Source organism: Gracilinanus agilis, chromosome 6 (genome assembly GCF_016433145.1).
Source record: "Gracilinanus agilis isolate LMUSP501 chromosome 6, AgileGrace, whole genome shotgun sequence".
NCBI classification, from domain to species: Eukaryota; Metazoa; Chordata; class Mammalia; order Didelphimorphia; family Didelphidae; genus Gracilinanus; species Gracilinanus agilis.
The window spans coordinates 225,218,345-225,237,146 of record NC_058135.1 but is presented as its reverse complement, the minus strand read 5'-3'; the positions used below and the strand labels follow the sequence as shown (position 1 = coordinate 225,237,146).

The 18,802-nt window shown below is 35.6% G+C and overlaps 1 protein-coding gene across 4 annotated transcripts in view; it reads right to left on the bottom strand.

Moving 5' to 3' along the window:
* Positions 1-18,802, bottom strand: part of CTBP1 (C-terminal binding protein 1) — a 317,979-nt gene that overhangs the window by 68,503 nt on the left and 230,674 nt on the right. For 3 of the 4 annotated variants that reach the window (XM_044682241.1, XM_044682242.1, XM_044682243.1), the window contains exon 2: positions 2,391-2,545. In XM_044682241.1, the coding sequence (XP_044538176.1) occupies positions 2,391-2,545 (155 nt within the window). Of the gene's footprint in view, positions 1-2,390; positions 2,546-5,213; positions 5,413-18,802 lie in introns of all 4 variants that reach the window. The other variant, XM_044682244.1, reaches the window with a different exon arrangement.

Sequence of the window (18,802 nt, the reverse complement as noted above, 5' to 3'; positions counted from 1 at the left end):
ATTGTTTTTTTGCTTTTTCTTTGCATCCTTAATATCTAACAATGCCTGGTACATAAAGAATACATAACAACTGCTTTTAGGTTGAGTGACTGAATCACCATTAGCACACTACAGGTCAGTCTCATGACAGCTTGTCCTATATTAGCACTGATGGTCGACCAAGTACCATGATGATATTTCATTAGTAAACAAAAAATTTATTGGATTTATAATAACAATTCACATTTCTATGCTTCTTGAAGATTTTAAAAATGCTTTCCTCATAATGGACTTGAGAGGTAATCAGGTCAGATGTTAATTTCCTCATTTTAGAGAAGAAGAAACTAAAACTTGGAAAAGAGAAGTAATTTGCCCAAAATCACACTGAGTGGTAGGGTCAGAACTTGAACCCCTGTCTTCAGAATCAAATTTAATGCTCTTTCTACTGAACTCACATCCATATATATATAGCCTATATAGACCTCTGTAACAGACCTCTGATTCCACTGAATGTAGAATTCTTGGGGGGAGAAAATGTCCTTTTTCAAAGCAACCTGGCATCTTTCCTGCAGTTTACACTCCTTGAGAGTTGCCTGAATGGCAATGAGAATATATTTTCTTCCCAGCGTCATAGAGCCAGTTTGCCTCAGGGGTGGGACTTATACCCAGGGCTTCTTGACTTTGAGGCTGGCTGTCTATTATGCCAAACTGCCTTTCAGAAATATCTACATAGAACAACCTCCTTCTCCCAGGTGGAACCAACCAATATATTTTATGTGATTACATTATTAATACATTATAACCAAACACAACATAAAGTTAAGAAACTGTATTATAAGATCATTTGGCTCACTGCCTATTTATAAAATTGGTCCTGTGGAACTGAGCCTTCAATGTCGATTCACCTACACAATCAGGCTTCTTAAGAACCAGCTAACAATATTAAGCAGGGTAAGAAGGAAGAGACCTTTGCTCAGCATAACCCCTCATAGATGCTTTCGCATACTGGGAATTCAGCAAACATTATGCTATCCAACAATAGCTTCCCCCTTTTAGCTTTCTGCCTATTGCATTCATTATCTTAGTTCTTTTTGAAGTACTATGATTAAAGGCATGACAGTGCCTTTTAAATAATATTGTATGATAATATTGAAATATATTCTTTCCATGCTACATTGTTAAAAATCCTTTGAGCCTCAGTCTTCTTATCTGTAAAATGAGAGAGTTGGACCACATGATCATCCAGGTTCCCATTCCAATTCTAACTCCTTTCATCCTCCTGCAATGTGTTGAATATAAAAGGATCCCAAGCATGTACTCTGAAAGTGCCTTAATTCTGAACACAAAAGGCATAGGTTGGCACAACACACTTCAGAGACCCAAAACAGCCAATCAGGAGATTCCTATGTAAAAATGTCCCTGCGTCATACATTTTATATTGTAAATCAAAAGATATCACACAAGCCTAATCAGTAAATACATAAAATCATCAAAGTTGCAGACAATTAGGCCACAAACACTCTGTGGGCAGGGTAGCTTCCTGGTTCTTTTGCAGCTTGCCTATTATAGGATATTTGATTATTGCTGGCTATATGTCTGAGAAGGGATTTCTCCCAAGAACTACTTTTGCTCTGGTTAAGTAGCCTGCAATACCTGTGTCCACAGGTAGTTTGAGTTGACATTACTTGTTCATGTTCTTGGATAAAACCTGGTTACTGTGAAAAGGGAGTAGTAATTTATAAGAATATTGAGGCAGGAATGAGTATCATGTAGGTCTCTCTTCTGGTGAGGCCAGAAAGTATGGCAAAAAGTTATGTTATTTTTAAAAGTTTTGTTATTTTCTCACACTTTCTCAGTTATTTTGAAATACGCACTCCCATCCCAACACAGTGAACCTTTCCTAATAATAAAGGGGAAAAAAAGCGAAACCAAGCAATGCAATGATTGAATTATTCTGTACATATATATATGTATGTATATATATATATATAAAACATTTAATATTCATAGTCCCCAATCCTCTCTAACAAAAGGAAGATGAATTTACTCACATCTTCTCTGGGGCCAAAATTGGTGGTCATCATTACACCTCCTTCAACTTATTTTTCTTTTTATTCTTTTTTATAAAGTGATTTTTAAAAAAAAGTATTCAGTCTCACATAAACTTTACTTCTATGGTAAAGTTAATAGATTGTTTAAGTTAAGGGATACAGTTCCATTGACCAGAGCTGAGCTACAGAAGCCCCCATTTCCAAGCAGAAGCAAAACAGTTTGTTATCCCTTATAAACAGAATCACTAGGATATAAGGCAAATGCCTAATGTTCAAATGCTTTTTAAAAATATAAACACTTAAGGCTTGAGTATTACCTGCTAATTAATGAAAAATGTAGGTGAAATAGTTTCAAGTTACCTTTTCATGAATTTCTTGTGTGGACTGTGCATCACAAAATGCCACTGTAGCTACATCTTTCAAAATGGGCATTTCTACTGTACAATCTCGGCCATCCAGTAATGCTACCAATGGACGTGGGTGCATGGGCCCATTCATGATTGGAGGTCGAATGCCTAGAAAGTAAGAGGAAAAACACTCAACTTATATTCAGAAAAATTATTTAAATTATTTTAAAAAACCCAAAACTGACTAATTACCAATTAATTTTTGTGTTGGCAAATTGGAAAAAAAAATGTAAAATATTACAAGCCCTAAGTTGGCCTCTCCCTGAAATAAATTCATTTGGGGAGAGGGGCTAAGAAGGAAGACAGATGAGTAAAAAAACTGATCAAGAAGACTGTCTGCTGGTTAAAATACTGTATTCTGTTGCCAAATGGGACATGGCATCACTGCAAACAAAAGCAGCCCCGATCCTCAAACTAAACAGGGACTAAGTTGGCACAGAGAGGCTTCTCCCACACAGACAGACAGGCCCAGGCAAATAAAGTAGGCCCTGGGGAACTTTCAGGGGATGTAGGCTAGCTCAAAAGGAAGGCACTCACTGTATTACTTGCTTTGCAATATCTCAGGCAAGAATTCATCCTGCTCTAGAAGCAAGGAACAATGTTGCAATGCTGGAAATCGGGAAAAATAAGATGACAACTAAAGCTACAAGTTTTAAGATAATGTTAGGCTAAAATAAAATGTGATATTTACAATTATGATTGAGACTTCCTCATCCTATCAAAGCATGATGTCCCTTTTGCTGCCATTTGTATATAGTAAACAAACAAGAATTTTATGAGCTTTAAAAGAATATCCATAATGTTTCTTTTCCACCTAGTATTAACTGTAGCATAAGGAGAAAATGAATAAAGAAATGTAGTGACCAACAGTATTCAAAGAACAAAATAATCAAACAACTATTTAAGCTCCAACTACAATCACCAACACTATTCTACAAAAGAAATCTCAAGGACAGATGAGAAGAAAATAAAATAAAGTGAAGCACTTGTTTACTCACTTAAAAAAAGTAAACAAAAATCAAATCCTTTTGGTATAATGTATCCATACCTCATTTATCCGACCTCATTAGGAAATGATTATTCCCTATAAGAAAATATTCTAGCTAATTGAACCTCACCCCATTTAAAGGACCAACACTTTATTTTTAATCACTTCAAATAGAAATCTTTCTTAAAATGTTTTACACACTTCTTGCTTCTTAAATGGCCTCCATTTTTGATGATTCAGGGTCTTCAGTACAAAGATCAGTGACAGTACCATGTAGCATGGTGTAGTCAATAGAGAGCTCATCTTGAAGCAAAGATGTGACTTCATCTTGATTTTGATTACATTGTCTGGGTTACTGAGCACAGTACTTAACCTCAATAATGTTCTAAGCAACTAAGACTAAGTTTCCAGAGAAGGTGTTAATCACTAGTAGATTCCCTTGACCAACAAATTGACAGGTTCAGTTCTTATCCCCATAATAAAATAATGCCCTCAGGGCACATGGTTGGACTTGGTTTACCTAGCACTAAATAACCTGTATCAGTGAACCACGCTTGCTCAATAAATGAGCGAGATAAATATTTGATCATCACCACCAGAAAAATGACACACATATTCTAGGGCTTTAGTAGATGACCTTCTTGAGTTACTACAACCCCAAAAATCATCTAGTTGTTACCCTTCATAAAAAGTTACTCACTTGAAAAAAAAAAATGACACACACTTCTAATTTTGAACATAATAATTTTCAGTCTTGTAGTTGGACAATGACCATAATATTATTATAATAATAAATTATACAGAACACAATGAAGTTACCTAAGTCTAGCTGATACCACACCCTTAGATGGGGAATGGCAAATTTCAGCAATTATCCCACAGATTAATCCTGAGGCTATCTCTCTTAGACCACAGAGACTGGGTAGGACTGGTGGTAATTAATACATGGCTTTTTAGAAAACAAAAAATAAGAATCCTAACCCTATTTTACTATTTACATTTTCTTCTTCCCAGAACTAGTCTCTCAAATATAGTTTTCAAATTTTATTACTATTTCATCTAGTTACAATCAAGTTTTTAAAACTCCTTTAAGTAGTCATAATATAACATAATGATAGACAAAAGCTTAAAAATAACTAAAAGCAAGGGTTGAAATACCACTCTCTCCTCCAAAGCTCAGCAAGAGGACTCAGAATATTCCTTTTCTAGTCACTGACCATACTTGGGGTTCAGGAATTCCCATGCATCCTGTATTATGATAATCTAGCTTCTGGGTGCCCCAAACTAACCCTAAGATATCTTCAAGCACAACTTTTAAATTTGGAAAAATTTAATATGGATAAAATGGCAGGTAGACAGTCAACAATATGAACATTAAGGTAGAAAGTAAACACACAAAAGATGTTATCTTTGCCCAGCTACCATCCTATTATGTAACAATTTTTTTGGAGAAAGTATTTGGTACATAATGGAAATTTTCCCCCTGGAAGTCATGAACTCACAAAATTATGCCCCAAGCTCAATGGATTAATACTTTTAGTTAGAAGACATCTTTTACTAGCAAAGAAAATGGTATAATGAGGGGGGGGGGGGAGGAGAATCTCTTAAGTCCCAACAACTTTGATAAAACATTAGTAGAACTGTACCTATTGTTTTTTACAGTCTGCAATATGATTACAAATTGTAAATGAAAAAATTTAAAGCACCCATTCCCAAATGCTAACTTCTTCTTAATGGCGGAAAAGATATAGCTTTGCCTATTTACAAACTTCAGGAACCCCTACCAACCTGACATTTCTTAATATGAGCTCGAGTTCCAGGATCATGAATTCGATTTTTCAACGCTTTATTGTCTTCAGAATTCCCAGGGAGAATAGCGTCCTGTCACTGGATCCTTACTTCCATGTCTTTAAATTTTCTTGAACCAAAGCTTTTAAACTTCTTATCCACTGCAACCACTGAAGCCTGGATCGTGTTCAAATTTTTACTAAAAATTAAACACAAAAAATACATTAAAATAACATTAAGGGTCTGACTTAAACTCACAAAATCCAGGAAATTCAAGAAAGATAAAGCTTCTCACTGCATCCTTAACCTTGTCCCCATCCCTGTTGGTTCTCCACCAGACTTGCGATGCCATCACCATCCAGTCACATTCAATTGCTACCAATGGCAGGTTAAGCCATACCTGGTCCATTCCAGAGCTTGGCAGGGGTGGTCAGTGCTGACCTACTTGGAACACTAGGCGGCAGTCATCAGATGAATCTTTTGCCTGAATATTGGATGGGTCTGAGGGCAGTGCATGGACTTCCTTTTCTGTGACCCAGTGCTGGAATGGCCAGGCACTGCCATGGGAGTGCTAGACGGAGTGAGAAGCCTTAACTCTGAATTTACTGGTTCTGGTAGCTTCAAGTCAGGCCCTTAACATTATCTAAATGTATTTGAGAAAACAAAGACTTCTCTCACTAACATTCTTATGACTGTTGTTTTGTAATAGGGCTTATGCCAACCTTTCTAATTTTCAGTTGAGTGCCACAGAGCCAGCACACTCTTTTTGTCATGACACTAACTCACTGGGTAAAGTGTAATAACTACAAGAGTTATAAAGACTTTGGAATAGGTCCTTGGTACCTATCCGAAGAGGTTTCAGTTTCCTATCAATTCCACTATGTTTGGAATTTGGGTGGGGGATTCAATGCCCTCTAGAGATGTCCAGTACTATCTATAATCTATGATCATAAGCCTTCTATTATATTTAAGAAAGAATATTGTCTTTTTCCACCAGTGAGAAGTCTTTATTAATAGAAATGAAGAAAACCACAGCATATGTGGTTACTAATTATAGCTAGCTTTCTAATTATGCCATGTAGAAATTAGATTTAAATAATCAATACTTGGGATGCTTGTTCCTATCCTGTTAAAGCAACCACTTCACAAACACCATTGCCAATAGAAGTATTCAATATAAAATCATCAGTAATCAAAGCTTCAACAGGTTTGGTTCCTCTGTGTACCTCAGGTCCTGCTGTGTCATCCTGAGGGGTGTCCTTCCCTATAGATGCCCACACCAGGTTTCTATCCATATAATCCTTATCCATGAACCTCAATTTCCCACCAAAATTATGATGGCATTACTACCATAACTGCTTCAACTGTGTATACTTAGCATTTCTAAACCGAAAATATGCTGTGATCATTAGACTAATTGATAGATTATACTGTAAAAAATACTGATTATTCATATATATATAAATGGTCTCTTCAACTAGTTTATTACCACAAGTCTATAATTTGGTTTAACTTAACAAATATTTTTAAAGTATTTGAAGAGCATTATGCTCAGTCCTGAGCCAGACATAAAAATAAAAAAGTCAAGGTCTCTGCATTCCTAGAGTTTATAATCTATTAGAGGTTATGCACCCTTGACTATAAATACAAAATCTTAAATGATAAGCTTAAAAGAGAAGGGGGAAGGAAGGAATGTAATCAAGCAATTCGATAAAATGATAGTGTCTGAACTGAGTCTTGAAGAATGGATAAACAGTGTGACAATATAAAAAATGAAGCAAAAAACTGGATTTGGAGCCAGAACACCTTGTTGAAAACCATATTACTCATATGACTTTTAGTAACCATTCTGGGTCCTAGACACCTGAATTTATACAATTAAAGGGTCATTAATTAAAGATAATCTTTAAGGTTCCTTCCAGCTTTAAATCTCACTCTTTTATTAATAATTTCAACAGGGAGACCTATGAGAGAAAGGGCATTCAAGGCCCAGAGTGGGTATGAGCAAAATAATATTTGAATGACATCAAGGTGTAGAGAATATTGAGAGAAGAAATAAAAGAACTGGAGAAGTAGTTATAATAATTTGTGGAAAGCTGTCACTTGACTAAGAAGTTTTAGCTTTAATCAGTGAGTAAGCAGGATTGGGTAAAGGTTTTTTGTTTTTTTTTTTTTGGTAGAGGAATGACATGATTAGATCCTTTTCCCTTCTAAACTCAGGTCCAGGGCCACCTGGTAAAAGAATCCTTTCCTGGTGCCTCCAGCTGTTAGTGCTACCCCTCCCAAAAATTTTCTGTGTATTTATATAAGTATATGTATATATACACATATGTGTGTGTGTGTGTATATATATGTATATATTACCTACTCCAATAAAATGTAAACTCCTTAGGGGCAAGGATTGTTTTCTCTCTTTGTATCAATGCCCAGTGACAAGAATAGTGCCTAGCACATAGAAGACACTTAATAAATGCTTTGTTATTTATGTTTTTGGTTTAAAAAGCATTTTCCTCACACAACCAGAGTATAAATTGCATTATTCCTATGTTGTAGAGGAAACTGAGGCTCAGATCTTGAATGACTTGTTCAATAATAATAGCTACTTTGGGTCAGAAATGGGACTTGCATACAGGCCTTCTGACTACAATTCCAATTATATTTCCATTAAACAATGTAGATTTTAAGCAGACAGAATAAAGAAAAGTCAAAACTGGAAATACCCTTAGGTGAATTGAAAAAATCAAGAGACTAGTAGTCACTGATCTAACCTTTCTGTTATGTATAAAAGACAAGGGCCTTGGCCTTTGACCTTTAAAGTCCAGGAGGTATTTGTGCACTTGCATTTCACTGATAGATCATCCCAAATGAGTCTTTATCTTCCTTCCAGGCCTTCTTACAGAAGCCTCACCTTAATCCCACCCCACAACCCACACTGGTTTTCTTTTTCCCTTCATAAATTTATTTGTGTACAAATTATAATTCCTCCTTTTGTGCCTCTCCAACTCCTACCCCAACACAGAATATAAGCTTCATGAAAAATACTGCTACCTTTCATATCAGTTTAATGCCTGTTTTTTAACTGAATTATTTTCAGTGAAGAAAGCTCACCAGTCCTCTGTCATGCTCTATAGGTAAAATGAAAATAATGACCCCTTAAATCACACTTAGTACTTAGGCTAGTGCCAGTCACATAACATGGGGTATTTATTTTTTTGTTTTTGTTTTTTTTAATTTTTAAACCCTTAACTTCTGTGTATTGACTTATAGGTGGAAGAGTGGTAAGGGTGGGCAATGGGGGTCAAGTGACTTGCCCAGGGTCACACAGCTGGGAAGTGTCTGAGGCCGGATTTGAACCTAGGACCTCCTGTCTCTAGGCCTGGCTTTCAATCCACTGAGCTACCCAGCTGCCCAACATGGGGTATTTAAATGAATGGCTATTGACTCTTGATTGACTGACTGCTCCTTCTTCTAAACTATATACCAACTTTAAAGTACTGGTTCTCAATAGTACTAAGGAGATTCTATTTAATAAAGCTTCCAATTGAAATCCATTTCTTAACAATCTTCAGTTTCAGAAGACACTTGGTGGGCATGAATTGGCTACAAAAAATAAGGTATGACTTATGTGCATTAAGTGGCATAAGTATAAAACGTTGATGAAATGTCAATTGGAAAAGGATGAGATTGGACAGTGCAGAAAGCTAGGGATAACAGACTTTGTAATGTACTGGTAGCCAAAAAATAAATATATGTGTGTATGTATAGAACATATGTCTTAGAAGGCTGACTTGGGCTTACTAAGATCCCTCTATGGGAAAGTCTGTGACAAAACATGAACCACACAGAATGAAAAGGTGTGAGGTGTGAATGTGTTAGTATCTACACTAATGAAGATCATCCACTGAAAGAAGTTCTTAAGAAAGCAGTGAATTATAATATATTTAATATAAGACTTCTATCAAAAACTGGCAGGAATAAATTTGCTGCTTTAAGAAGTCCTAAAAAAAAAAAGAAGAAGAAGAAGAAGAAGAAGAAGAAGAAGAAGAAGAAGAAGAAGAAGTAAGTCCTTAGAAGCCCTGGCTTTCCCAAATTACTTATTCTACAAGGATCAGTGCAGTGAGTTGACTCAAAAGTGAGTCATTGTTGACTTTGCAAAATTGCTTTGAATATTCTGTAAAAAACAAAAAAGCACTCTATTAATTAAAATATATAGGCAGCTTTTAGTGTATAGGACCTTATATCGCTATCTATCTATCTATCTTATTATTTCAATTAGTCTAGTGACTAACTGGGTGGTTCTAACTCAAATCCATGGTTATGTGAGTGATTCTTTGTGCTTCCACCACACTCCCTCTTTCTTTTCCTTGCCTACCTTCTTCTACCACTCAAACCCAATTTCATGCCATCTACCTCTGTATCCCACTTTGTGCCATTTATCTCTGTATTTTCTGTGCCATTTGCCCCTTCACTCTTTGTTTATTAAAGTGTGAGTGAAAATTGCTCCCCTCTGTCATCATGATCTTTCTGAGAGTGCCCAAAGAACTAGGTGTGCCTGCCCCATTTCATATTCTATAAATTAATTAGTAATTCAAAGATGGGAAATTCTAGTCAAGGAACTCTCTTTATAAAAAGAACATTTCTTATAAAAAGTATTTAACACTTATCTAATCTGCTCTGAAATTTAAGAAAGCTTTTCTGTAACTGGTGGAACCACAAAGTATAACCTCTATTGGAGAGATTTAATATACCTCACCCACCCAATAGATGGAAGTACATTTGTCAAGTTTCTGCTTGTTTGGCAATATTCCTGAACACCCCATCCTATCTCATAATATATTTTGCTAAAACTTTACAGGAGGTGTTCTTAGTCTTTGGTGTGTCATAGATACCTGGACATCTGGTGAAGTCTATATAACTTCTCAAAATAATACTTTTGTTTTCATGTTTTTTTAAATTTTTAGATATTTTTCCATGGTTATATGAGAATAATGTTTTTAAATGAATAAAATTTATAAGATTAGAAAGGAAACCAATTATATTGAAATATAGTTATCAAAATACTTTTAAAAGTTTTTTTTGTTTTGTTAAGAATCCCTGTATTATATGTATTAGTTACATGCCAAAGGACCACATGGAAGTAAGAACATGACCAATCAAAAAACTAAAAGATTTCAAAGGAAAGACTCAGAGGTAAGGAAGGGAGATAAAATCTTACTTCCCAATAAATTAAAATGATGGAGAGTCCAAGATGGAGATCAAGATGAAGCAGGACAAGATTCATCCCACCAACCATCTTTAACTATGTTAAAACATTTATATTTATTATATTTATATTTACATATGTATATATTGTTTCCCTGAGAAGCTCCTTGAAAGTAGAGATTGTTTTATTTGTTTCCCCCCCCATATCTGGCATGGTCTCTGGGGCATACACAGTAGTTATCTAATAAATGCTTGTTGACCTATATAGATCGAAGAAACAAGAGTCTGACAACAGCATACTATGAAGGTGTTTAAAATAAGAGATGGGCAGTCAGGTTTGTGTTGCTTTTCTTTGTGTGGACATGAGGGTGGCATGTCCCTAAAGGTATGAGCAACATGCTCTGAGGGAATACAACTGAACCAAAGGCAATCAAGTATTACCCTTAACAAGACTGACCACTTGTGCATACCCTTTGACCCTGTAATACCACTACTGGGTCTGTATTCCAAAGAGATCATAAAAAAGGGGGAGAGAACCTACTTGCACAAAAATATTTATAGCAGCTCTTTTTATTATGATGGCAAAGAATTGGAAATTGAAGGGATGCCCATCATTTGTGGAATGGCTGAACAAACTGTAGTACATGTCGGTTAGTAAATAATACTATGCTATAAGAAATAAGCAGTATGATTTCAGAAAAAGCTGGAAAGATCTACATAAACTGATACAGAATGAAATAAGCAGAACTGGGATAACACTCTGCACAGTAACAGCAATACTGTATAATGATCAACTGTGAAAGGATTAGTTACTCTCAACAATGCAATGATCTGGGACAATTATGAAGGACTTATGCCAAAGAATGCTATATACCTCCTGAGAAAGAATTATTGAAGTCAGAGTGAAGATCAAAGCATATTATCTTTCACTTTAGTTTATTTGTGGTTTTGGCTTTATATGAATATTCTCTAACAATAATGACCAATACAGAAGTATATTTTGCATGATAACTTACAAGCCCTTCAAATTGCAAGCAGAGATTCTTATGTCTCTGCATTTCTCATCCATGGCAAAGTCTCCTTCACATAGTAAGTGGACAATGAATTGAAGATAATTATTAGTAGGGAAACATTGGAAAAGGTTAAGAAAGATCTAATTTTTAGTCCTAAATAATCCAATGCAAAAACAACAGGAAGTAGATCCTCTATTTTTAAAAAATAAGAAAAATGCTGATGCTTATACTTGTAAAGAATATTTCCCATAAAAGTATTTATTTGTAAAATTTTTAATACTTTAATTTTAGCATTGAACGCTAAAACCAAGGTTCACAAAGTTAAATTTTAATTTAGCTAAAATAAGGAGATTTACCTACCTGCAATAATAATTCTTGTTTTCTTTATTTCTACAGGTCTACTCTCTGTAGAGAAACCTAAATCTCAAGTCCAGTGACATTTCTGACTAACCTGAAGAGTTGAAGGAGTTAAGTCCTGACTGTGATATTGCCCAAAGCCCTAGAATCTGCTAGACCAATTTAGTGCAGTAGTGGAAGGTAGGGTCTCTTGAAACAACATTCCCTGGGCAAAATTACATTAAAAGAAAGCATTTCTGGCAACTGTGCCATTTCAATTGAACTAGACCTTTCCTAATAGGTGCAGAACTACTGCAGTATTATGTATGTAGATATATTATCTTTTCATTAGGATCTAAAGACCTTCAGGACAAGGGACTGCTTTTACTTTTGCTTCTTTCCTCCTCAGTAGAGAATCTAGCATATAATGCTTAAGAAAGTTTGTTGATTGACTGAGAAAGGGTAGTCAATCATGTAATGGGGGGGGGGGGGGGGAAGCTAAGTAGGATGAAGAATCAGAAAAATCATGAAACTAAACAGTGATGAGATTATCATTAACCCTGGAGAAAACAATTTCATTTCAAGTGGTTGGATCCAAAGGTAACTAGCAAAGGGCTGAAAGATGAGTAGCAAGTGAGGAAGTACAAGAAATGACTTGCCCAAGTACCTCTCCTATGCCTAAGGTCAAACTATGAACTTAGGGCTGAGCTGGATATACAACCAAGATCTCTTAATCTAGGCCTGGGCTATTATACAAACCTACACAAAACAAAAATCATTAGATGAAATAGTCAACTTGTTAAACATTTATTTCCAAGAACCAAATGAATGAGTGCTAATATATATTAATTACCTAGATGTTTGTTGTAAAGTCCACAAGTTAGACACCTTTATGTTCTGCAGGTTAGAATAGTATATGCTTAATATTAACTAGGCTTTCAAACGAATCTTAAAACAGTATGAATCACACCTTCGTAGTGTCAAATAAATTAATGGCAACAACACAGTGAATGACTATGCAAAATGTTTTAATTGTGTAAAATTGTTTTTTTTAAAAAAAGGCAAAGCTCTGGGGGGAATTAAAACTCTCCCAAACTCTAGTAGCAGCCTAGGAAATCCCACATTTGTAGCATATGCTATATGCCAAGTGCTATCATTTAAAAATTGTCATTTACTGATGACAGGCTGTTAAACAAAATCTATGAAAGAACTAATTCAAGGCCTGAGAGCTCTCTGTGAAATACCATTCTCTACCAGACCAACCTACCTTAGAGACTTTTTTCAATGACTTATTCTCAATGAAGTGATTAAGACAGATGAGAGGGCCCTCCTGAAAGGCTTTTGATATCATTCAGCGGTGGAATAGGTGATTTTTAAATCACATGATGGTCTGATACGATATAGTGCAATATTAAGTGCCTACTGTGTGTTAAGCACTTTGCTTAGGACTAGAGGAGATACAAAGCTTAGTATATACAGGGTCCTGCCTAATAGGGGGATAAGATACCAACAAGGCTAGCCACAATATTTAATATTTCTATAGTGCTTCAGGTTTGAAAATGTACTTATTTTATTTACCCACAACTCTGTGAGGTAGATGCTATCTATAGTAATCCTTGTTTTGCTGATGGGGAGAGAGAAGTTGAGAAATATTAAAGTGATTTGTCTTGAAGTACACACAGAGCAAGTAAATTTCTAAGGCTGCATTCAGCCAGTCAGTCAACAAACATTTACTGAGCAAAAGGCACTGTGCTAAACACAGAGAATACAAATACGAACAAAAAAATAGGTCTTGCTCTCATTAAGTATAAAATAACGTGTGTGTGTGTGTGTGTGTGTGTGTGTGTGTGTGTAAAATATAATGGGGAAAGACAACACATAAAAGTGAGCTGGGGGGTGGGGGGAGGGAGACAATGGGCTGCAAGGTACCCTTAGACTAAGCATGGGTGGAGATGATTGTCAGGTCTTTTTGAGACACTAGACATTTGTAACTTTAGGAATGGTATCTTCAAAACAAAAATTTCAACAATTAATACTCTGTACCCATAATGCTAACTCCGCCAAGGACGGTCCCAAGCCCGGCTGAAAAAGGAGGAGGGTTGGGCGCGAGGCTAGCAACCTCACCCGGTAAAAATCTTACTTGCTAAAGAAACTGCAACCTCATTAAACCAACAAAATCAAGGATCGCCTAGTCTGGAAGATTGCTCTCCAACAGAGTCCATGACGCGTGCTGGCAAAAGCCAACAAACTCCAGGTCTTTGTTGACGGGTGCCTGCGTCACATCTTGGACATCCGATGGCAGACCTGGCGGAGATATGCTGAGAACAAGACAGGGACCTTCGGAGTGACATGGGCCCAGTTGGGGGAAGTTGCCCAGAACAGAGTCCGTTGGCGTGAGATGGTTGCGACCCTATGCTCCTCTGGGAGTCAATAGGAATAATAATAATAATAATAATAATAATAATAATAATAACCCATAATGCTAACAAGAACGAAAGCTTTATCACAGTATTTTAAATTCTTGAATTTAAATTCACATTTCCGAGCATCACTAAACTTTTGACCCTTTCTTTTTATTTTTGACATACCAAAATTCTAGTTCTTCTAAGAACCAAAATGCCAAGGCTTAATCCATTAATTGCTATGGCCACAGGATCCCTTTATTACATGACCCCTTCTCTTAAAAAAAAAAAAAAAGAACATCCATAAACACACAAGAACCAGATAAACCAAAAAATGTATATATACTTATGGAAAGAAAAATCAGATCATCTTTATTTAATTCTCCTAACAGAGCAAATAAGAGAGCAGAGCTCTAAACTACTCTGCAAGGGGCACTTCCTTGGGGTGGTTAAGTTCATAGATGCACTAGAAGTCTTCAAGCAGAAGTCAGACATCATTGAGGATTCTATGAATTAATGACAAAGTTCCAAAAGATTTTTTTGCTCCCTAAGGATCTTTTATTATACTTAGCTTGGGAGTTTTCCATACACTTCAAATTTTAAAAAGACTGCCCCTCCCAAAACATTTTTAGGAAAAAAAATCTGGACAGAAGCTCCAAAATTTCTTTGATATAGCAGCCTCTACTTTTGAGTAAGAGAAGTTCTGTTCAACTCTTGTAAACCTGAATTGGCAAAACAACCTTTAACACAAGGCAAAATGCAGAACTACTATTAAGTGTCTAAAACAATCTTCTAACTCCAATTTGCATCATAGCAAAACATTATCTTAACACTATTATAAGCAGGATCTAGGAGCTTACATTTATAAAAACAGATTCAAATCCAGAACCCACCAATAGAAGTAGCTTTTTAAAAAGGTGTATAGCCAAGGGTGAATGAAATGTGACTTTTTAGTCACAAGTCTAATGTGTGGGGTAAAACAACTCCATATTTGCATAGGGCAGAGGTTTGTGCATACTTGTGCTATAGATGTTTTTGTGCCTAAAACAGCACCTTCTTTAACCTAAATATGACAGGTTTCTCAGAGTTCAATAACAGTTCTATGGGCTGTCTTTTTCCATTTTGTACCTGTCAGACATTTTAAGGTGAGGTCCTGAAAATTCATTCTGCCATTTTTTAACAATTTGTGTTTTGGCTTATTGTTTAAAAACTGGCAATTGAAAAGATGTATGCTCATTTATTATTTGGGTCTGAAATACTGCTTCTGAAGCAGAGGCATTAACTAAAATATCTTTTTATCTTGCACCAACATAAAATGAAAATTCATCTCTCTAAGAGTCTGCCTGTACTTTGTCCAAGAAAAGTAATCTCTTATGGGTGACATCTGTTTGTTTCTCCTTACCAAAAAGCTAAGGTTAAACAAACCTGAGGGAGGCCTCAGAAACATCTTTTAATTTTATAACATGTATATCTGCAGAATCCATGCAAAATATAGTGAAACTTCAGATGCTTATATCTAAAACCAATGTGTAATACTTGGTATGAAATGATTTCCTTAAAGATCTTTTAAAGAACTAGTTAAATAGCAGGTGTTATTTATCACCCACTTCATAAAACCAAACACCACAGCCTTGGCTCAAACAGAAAGAAAAAAAAATAGGTCTTCAAGAAACCCCTGGCTTTTTGTTGTCTTAGGAGAGAAGATGGTAAAGTATGTCTTAAGATTCTCAGTGAAATTGTTAAAGTATCAAGACATTAAATAATATAAATTGTTTTCTGCATTATGCAAACTGACCTACAGTTGGTCATTAGCTGTGAGGTAGTTACTATTTCCTTTTGGGACTCAGTTACTTCTCTGGAAAAACAGGTATAGTATTCACCCTACTTGTCTCACAGTGTTAGGGGTGAGGTATGGTCAAGGTGCAACATAAAGGTTAAATTGCAAAGTGTCCCCTCAATAAATGGGAATCACAGGAAAAACTTTGCTCTCTACTTCTGTAACTCCCAAGTTAAAATTCAATGTAAAAAAACACTTCCTTTCTTAGTGTCAAACACTAATTATCATGTTTCAAAGATAAATCTCACCAATCATCATTAGCAATCTATCAGGCTCAATCATTAAAATGGTGACAACGATAATAACAAAATCCTAGGAACACAAAAGCCACAAATTTCCTTCAAATATCTACTATAACTCCTGGAAGCTAACCTTTAGCTCAGTGGCAAAATCTGGAATGAGGCGGATTTTTCAAAGCTATTCATTGTGAAAGCAGAAAACAGGATGTATAAAAATGACTAGCTCATGGTGCCTGGGCCAGAAACAACAAACTTACAGCCAAGAAAAACAGGCAGTTTAAGGGGAAAGCTGGGTTTGGGTGACCATGTCACATTTTACATGTTACAACTTAATAGAATTATAGTTTACAAGAATAAAGTCCTAAAGAAGTTTCCCCTTGAAAAATGCTACTAACTGTGTAATCTTGGATAAGTCGCTTAATTTCTCTGGACCTAAATTCATATGTACAATGAGGAGGTTGAACTACATGATCTCCAAGATTCCTTCCAAATCTAAACCTATGGTCCTATGAAAAAAATCAAGGATAGCTAAAATCTATTTGAGACTTTTAGCATTGTAGCAAACGGAAGGCACCAACTACAGCATGGGGAAAGAGTGCTTTGGTAAACCGGTTTCATCTTGGCCATACACCAAGAGGACAAAGAGATGTACTTCAAAAGCACTAAGTCTCTAGTTTCAATTTTCTTTTTTTGTAAGATATATGCTCCATATAAAGTATTAATTTACCAGAAAGCTGCCTTAACAAAGATGTATTTGATGGAACCCATGTACAAATAGTACTTTTTAACTGTCTTGAGCAGAGGAAAATTATATTGTGTTCCTAAGGTACTAGTAAAATACAGTACTAAATATATATATATACTGCACATTATAAAATGTGCAAGCTGATTTTCTGTGGCTATGAAACCAATTTCAGACAGTAAGCCTTGGCAGCCTTGCTGATATCAGCATGCAATGGTGTTTTAAGGGCAACACTTTGAAGAATACTCCTTTAAGCTATTAAAAATAAATTTTTTAAAAATCAGTCTTACAATTCAAAGTTTTACCTGATATTTATGAGTACTGCATATAGAGCTGAGATGAAAATATTATTCAGTAGCTTTAATAGAACTAGCACAAAAAACTCTGTGTAGCTTTTTTTGGCCACTTAGAAGCCATCAACCCGTTATAAGCCTGCCTATAGGCAACACAAGCAACTTTTCACTTCAAAGGTGAAATTCTTCCTCTCTACAAAGTCAACCTCTCCTAGTATTAGAAAATCTCGAGGGGAAAAGTACAGTTTACAAGATATGAGTGCACCAACCCTACATGCCTGCTAAAAACAGGTCACAAAATGACTAACTTGAGAGATCTAAGGAGGTAGCTAACCCTCTGGCTTTCTATTCATACAATCAAAGCTATCTTCAATGTTCCTAAAATTTCACTAGAGCCTACCCATCTTCTATCACCACTCACTCCTCTTTCCCCCATGAATCAGGAAAATGTGACTAATATTGAAGGAACAACTAGATGTTATCAAACTTAAACTGAATCCACCTCAAGCTCAGAGCCAGGATCTATATACATAGTTAAGTGCTTAATAAATGTCTATGGGATATTGAGTCATCATTTAGAAATTAAGTGCAGGAAAAACCAACTCACTCTTTTGCTAAGGAAAGGGCTAAGGATCATAGCATTAGAGAATCTGAGAGGGGGAAGGGGCCTTATTAGAATCTATCTAGTTCAATCAAGATGATGTTTCTCAGAAGTTAAGTGATTTTTTCAAGGCCATACAGCCAAGTAGTGGCAATGGGGAGCAGTAGATGTCATGGCTTTTTAAAAAATAACTTGAGTTATTTTTTTAATTTAAAAAAAAAAAAAAGGCCCCAACCCTGAAATGTATTGTCTTCAGAACCTAAATAAATGTGTCTTTGAAATTTATAAAATGCTTGCATATATATTATCTCATTTAAAATCTTCAGAAGGATTATAAATTTTAAAGATTTTAAAGATAACCAAACTGAAACCCAGAGGAAACTATCTGTTCAAATTTCCTGGGGGAGGATGTTCTAGCAAAGCCAGGTCTTTTTCCCCGCAACCCCACTTTGTCATTGTTCTAAAATTCTTTCAGATTTCTCTGTATTCATGTACATGAATGAATTATTTGCAAAAAAAAATTTTTTTTCTAAAAGCAATTTTGCCTTCAATAGACTCTTTTCTCTTTCTCCAGATGTTGAAGTAAAGCCACCTTTCTAGGCAAAGATTCAGGGTTGAAGCTACCTGGAACAAAGAATTTTAGATTGCATTTTCCCTCTTGTGTAATGTTTAGTGGAAATGTAGTTTCTTATTATAAATGCATAAAATGCACACTATCTCAAAGAGTTCTGAATAATAAAATTCTGTCTGTTTTACTTTACATTAATAATATATAGGATTATAGATTCAGAGCTGGGAGGGACTTTAGAGAGTATCTAGTATTTTTAATAACTCCAATTCCCTCATTTTACAGAAGAAACTGAGGTCCCCCAAAAATAAGTGATTTGCCCAAGATGAAATAATTAGAAATTAGAACTAGGATGC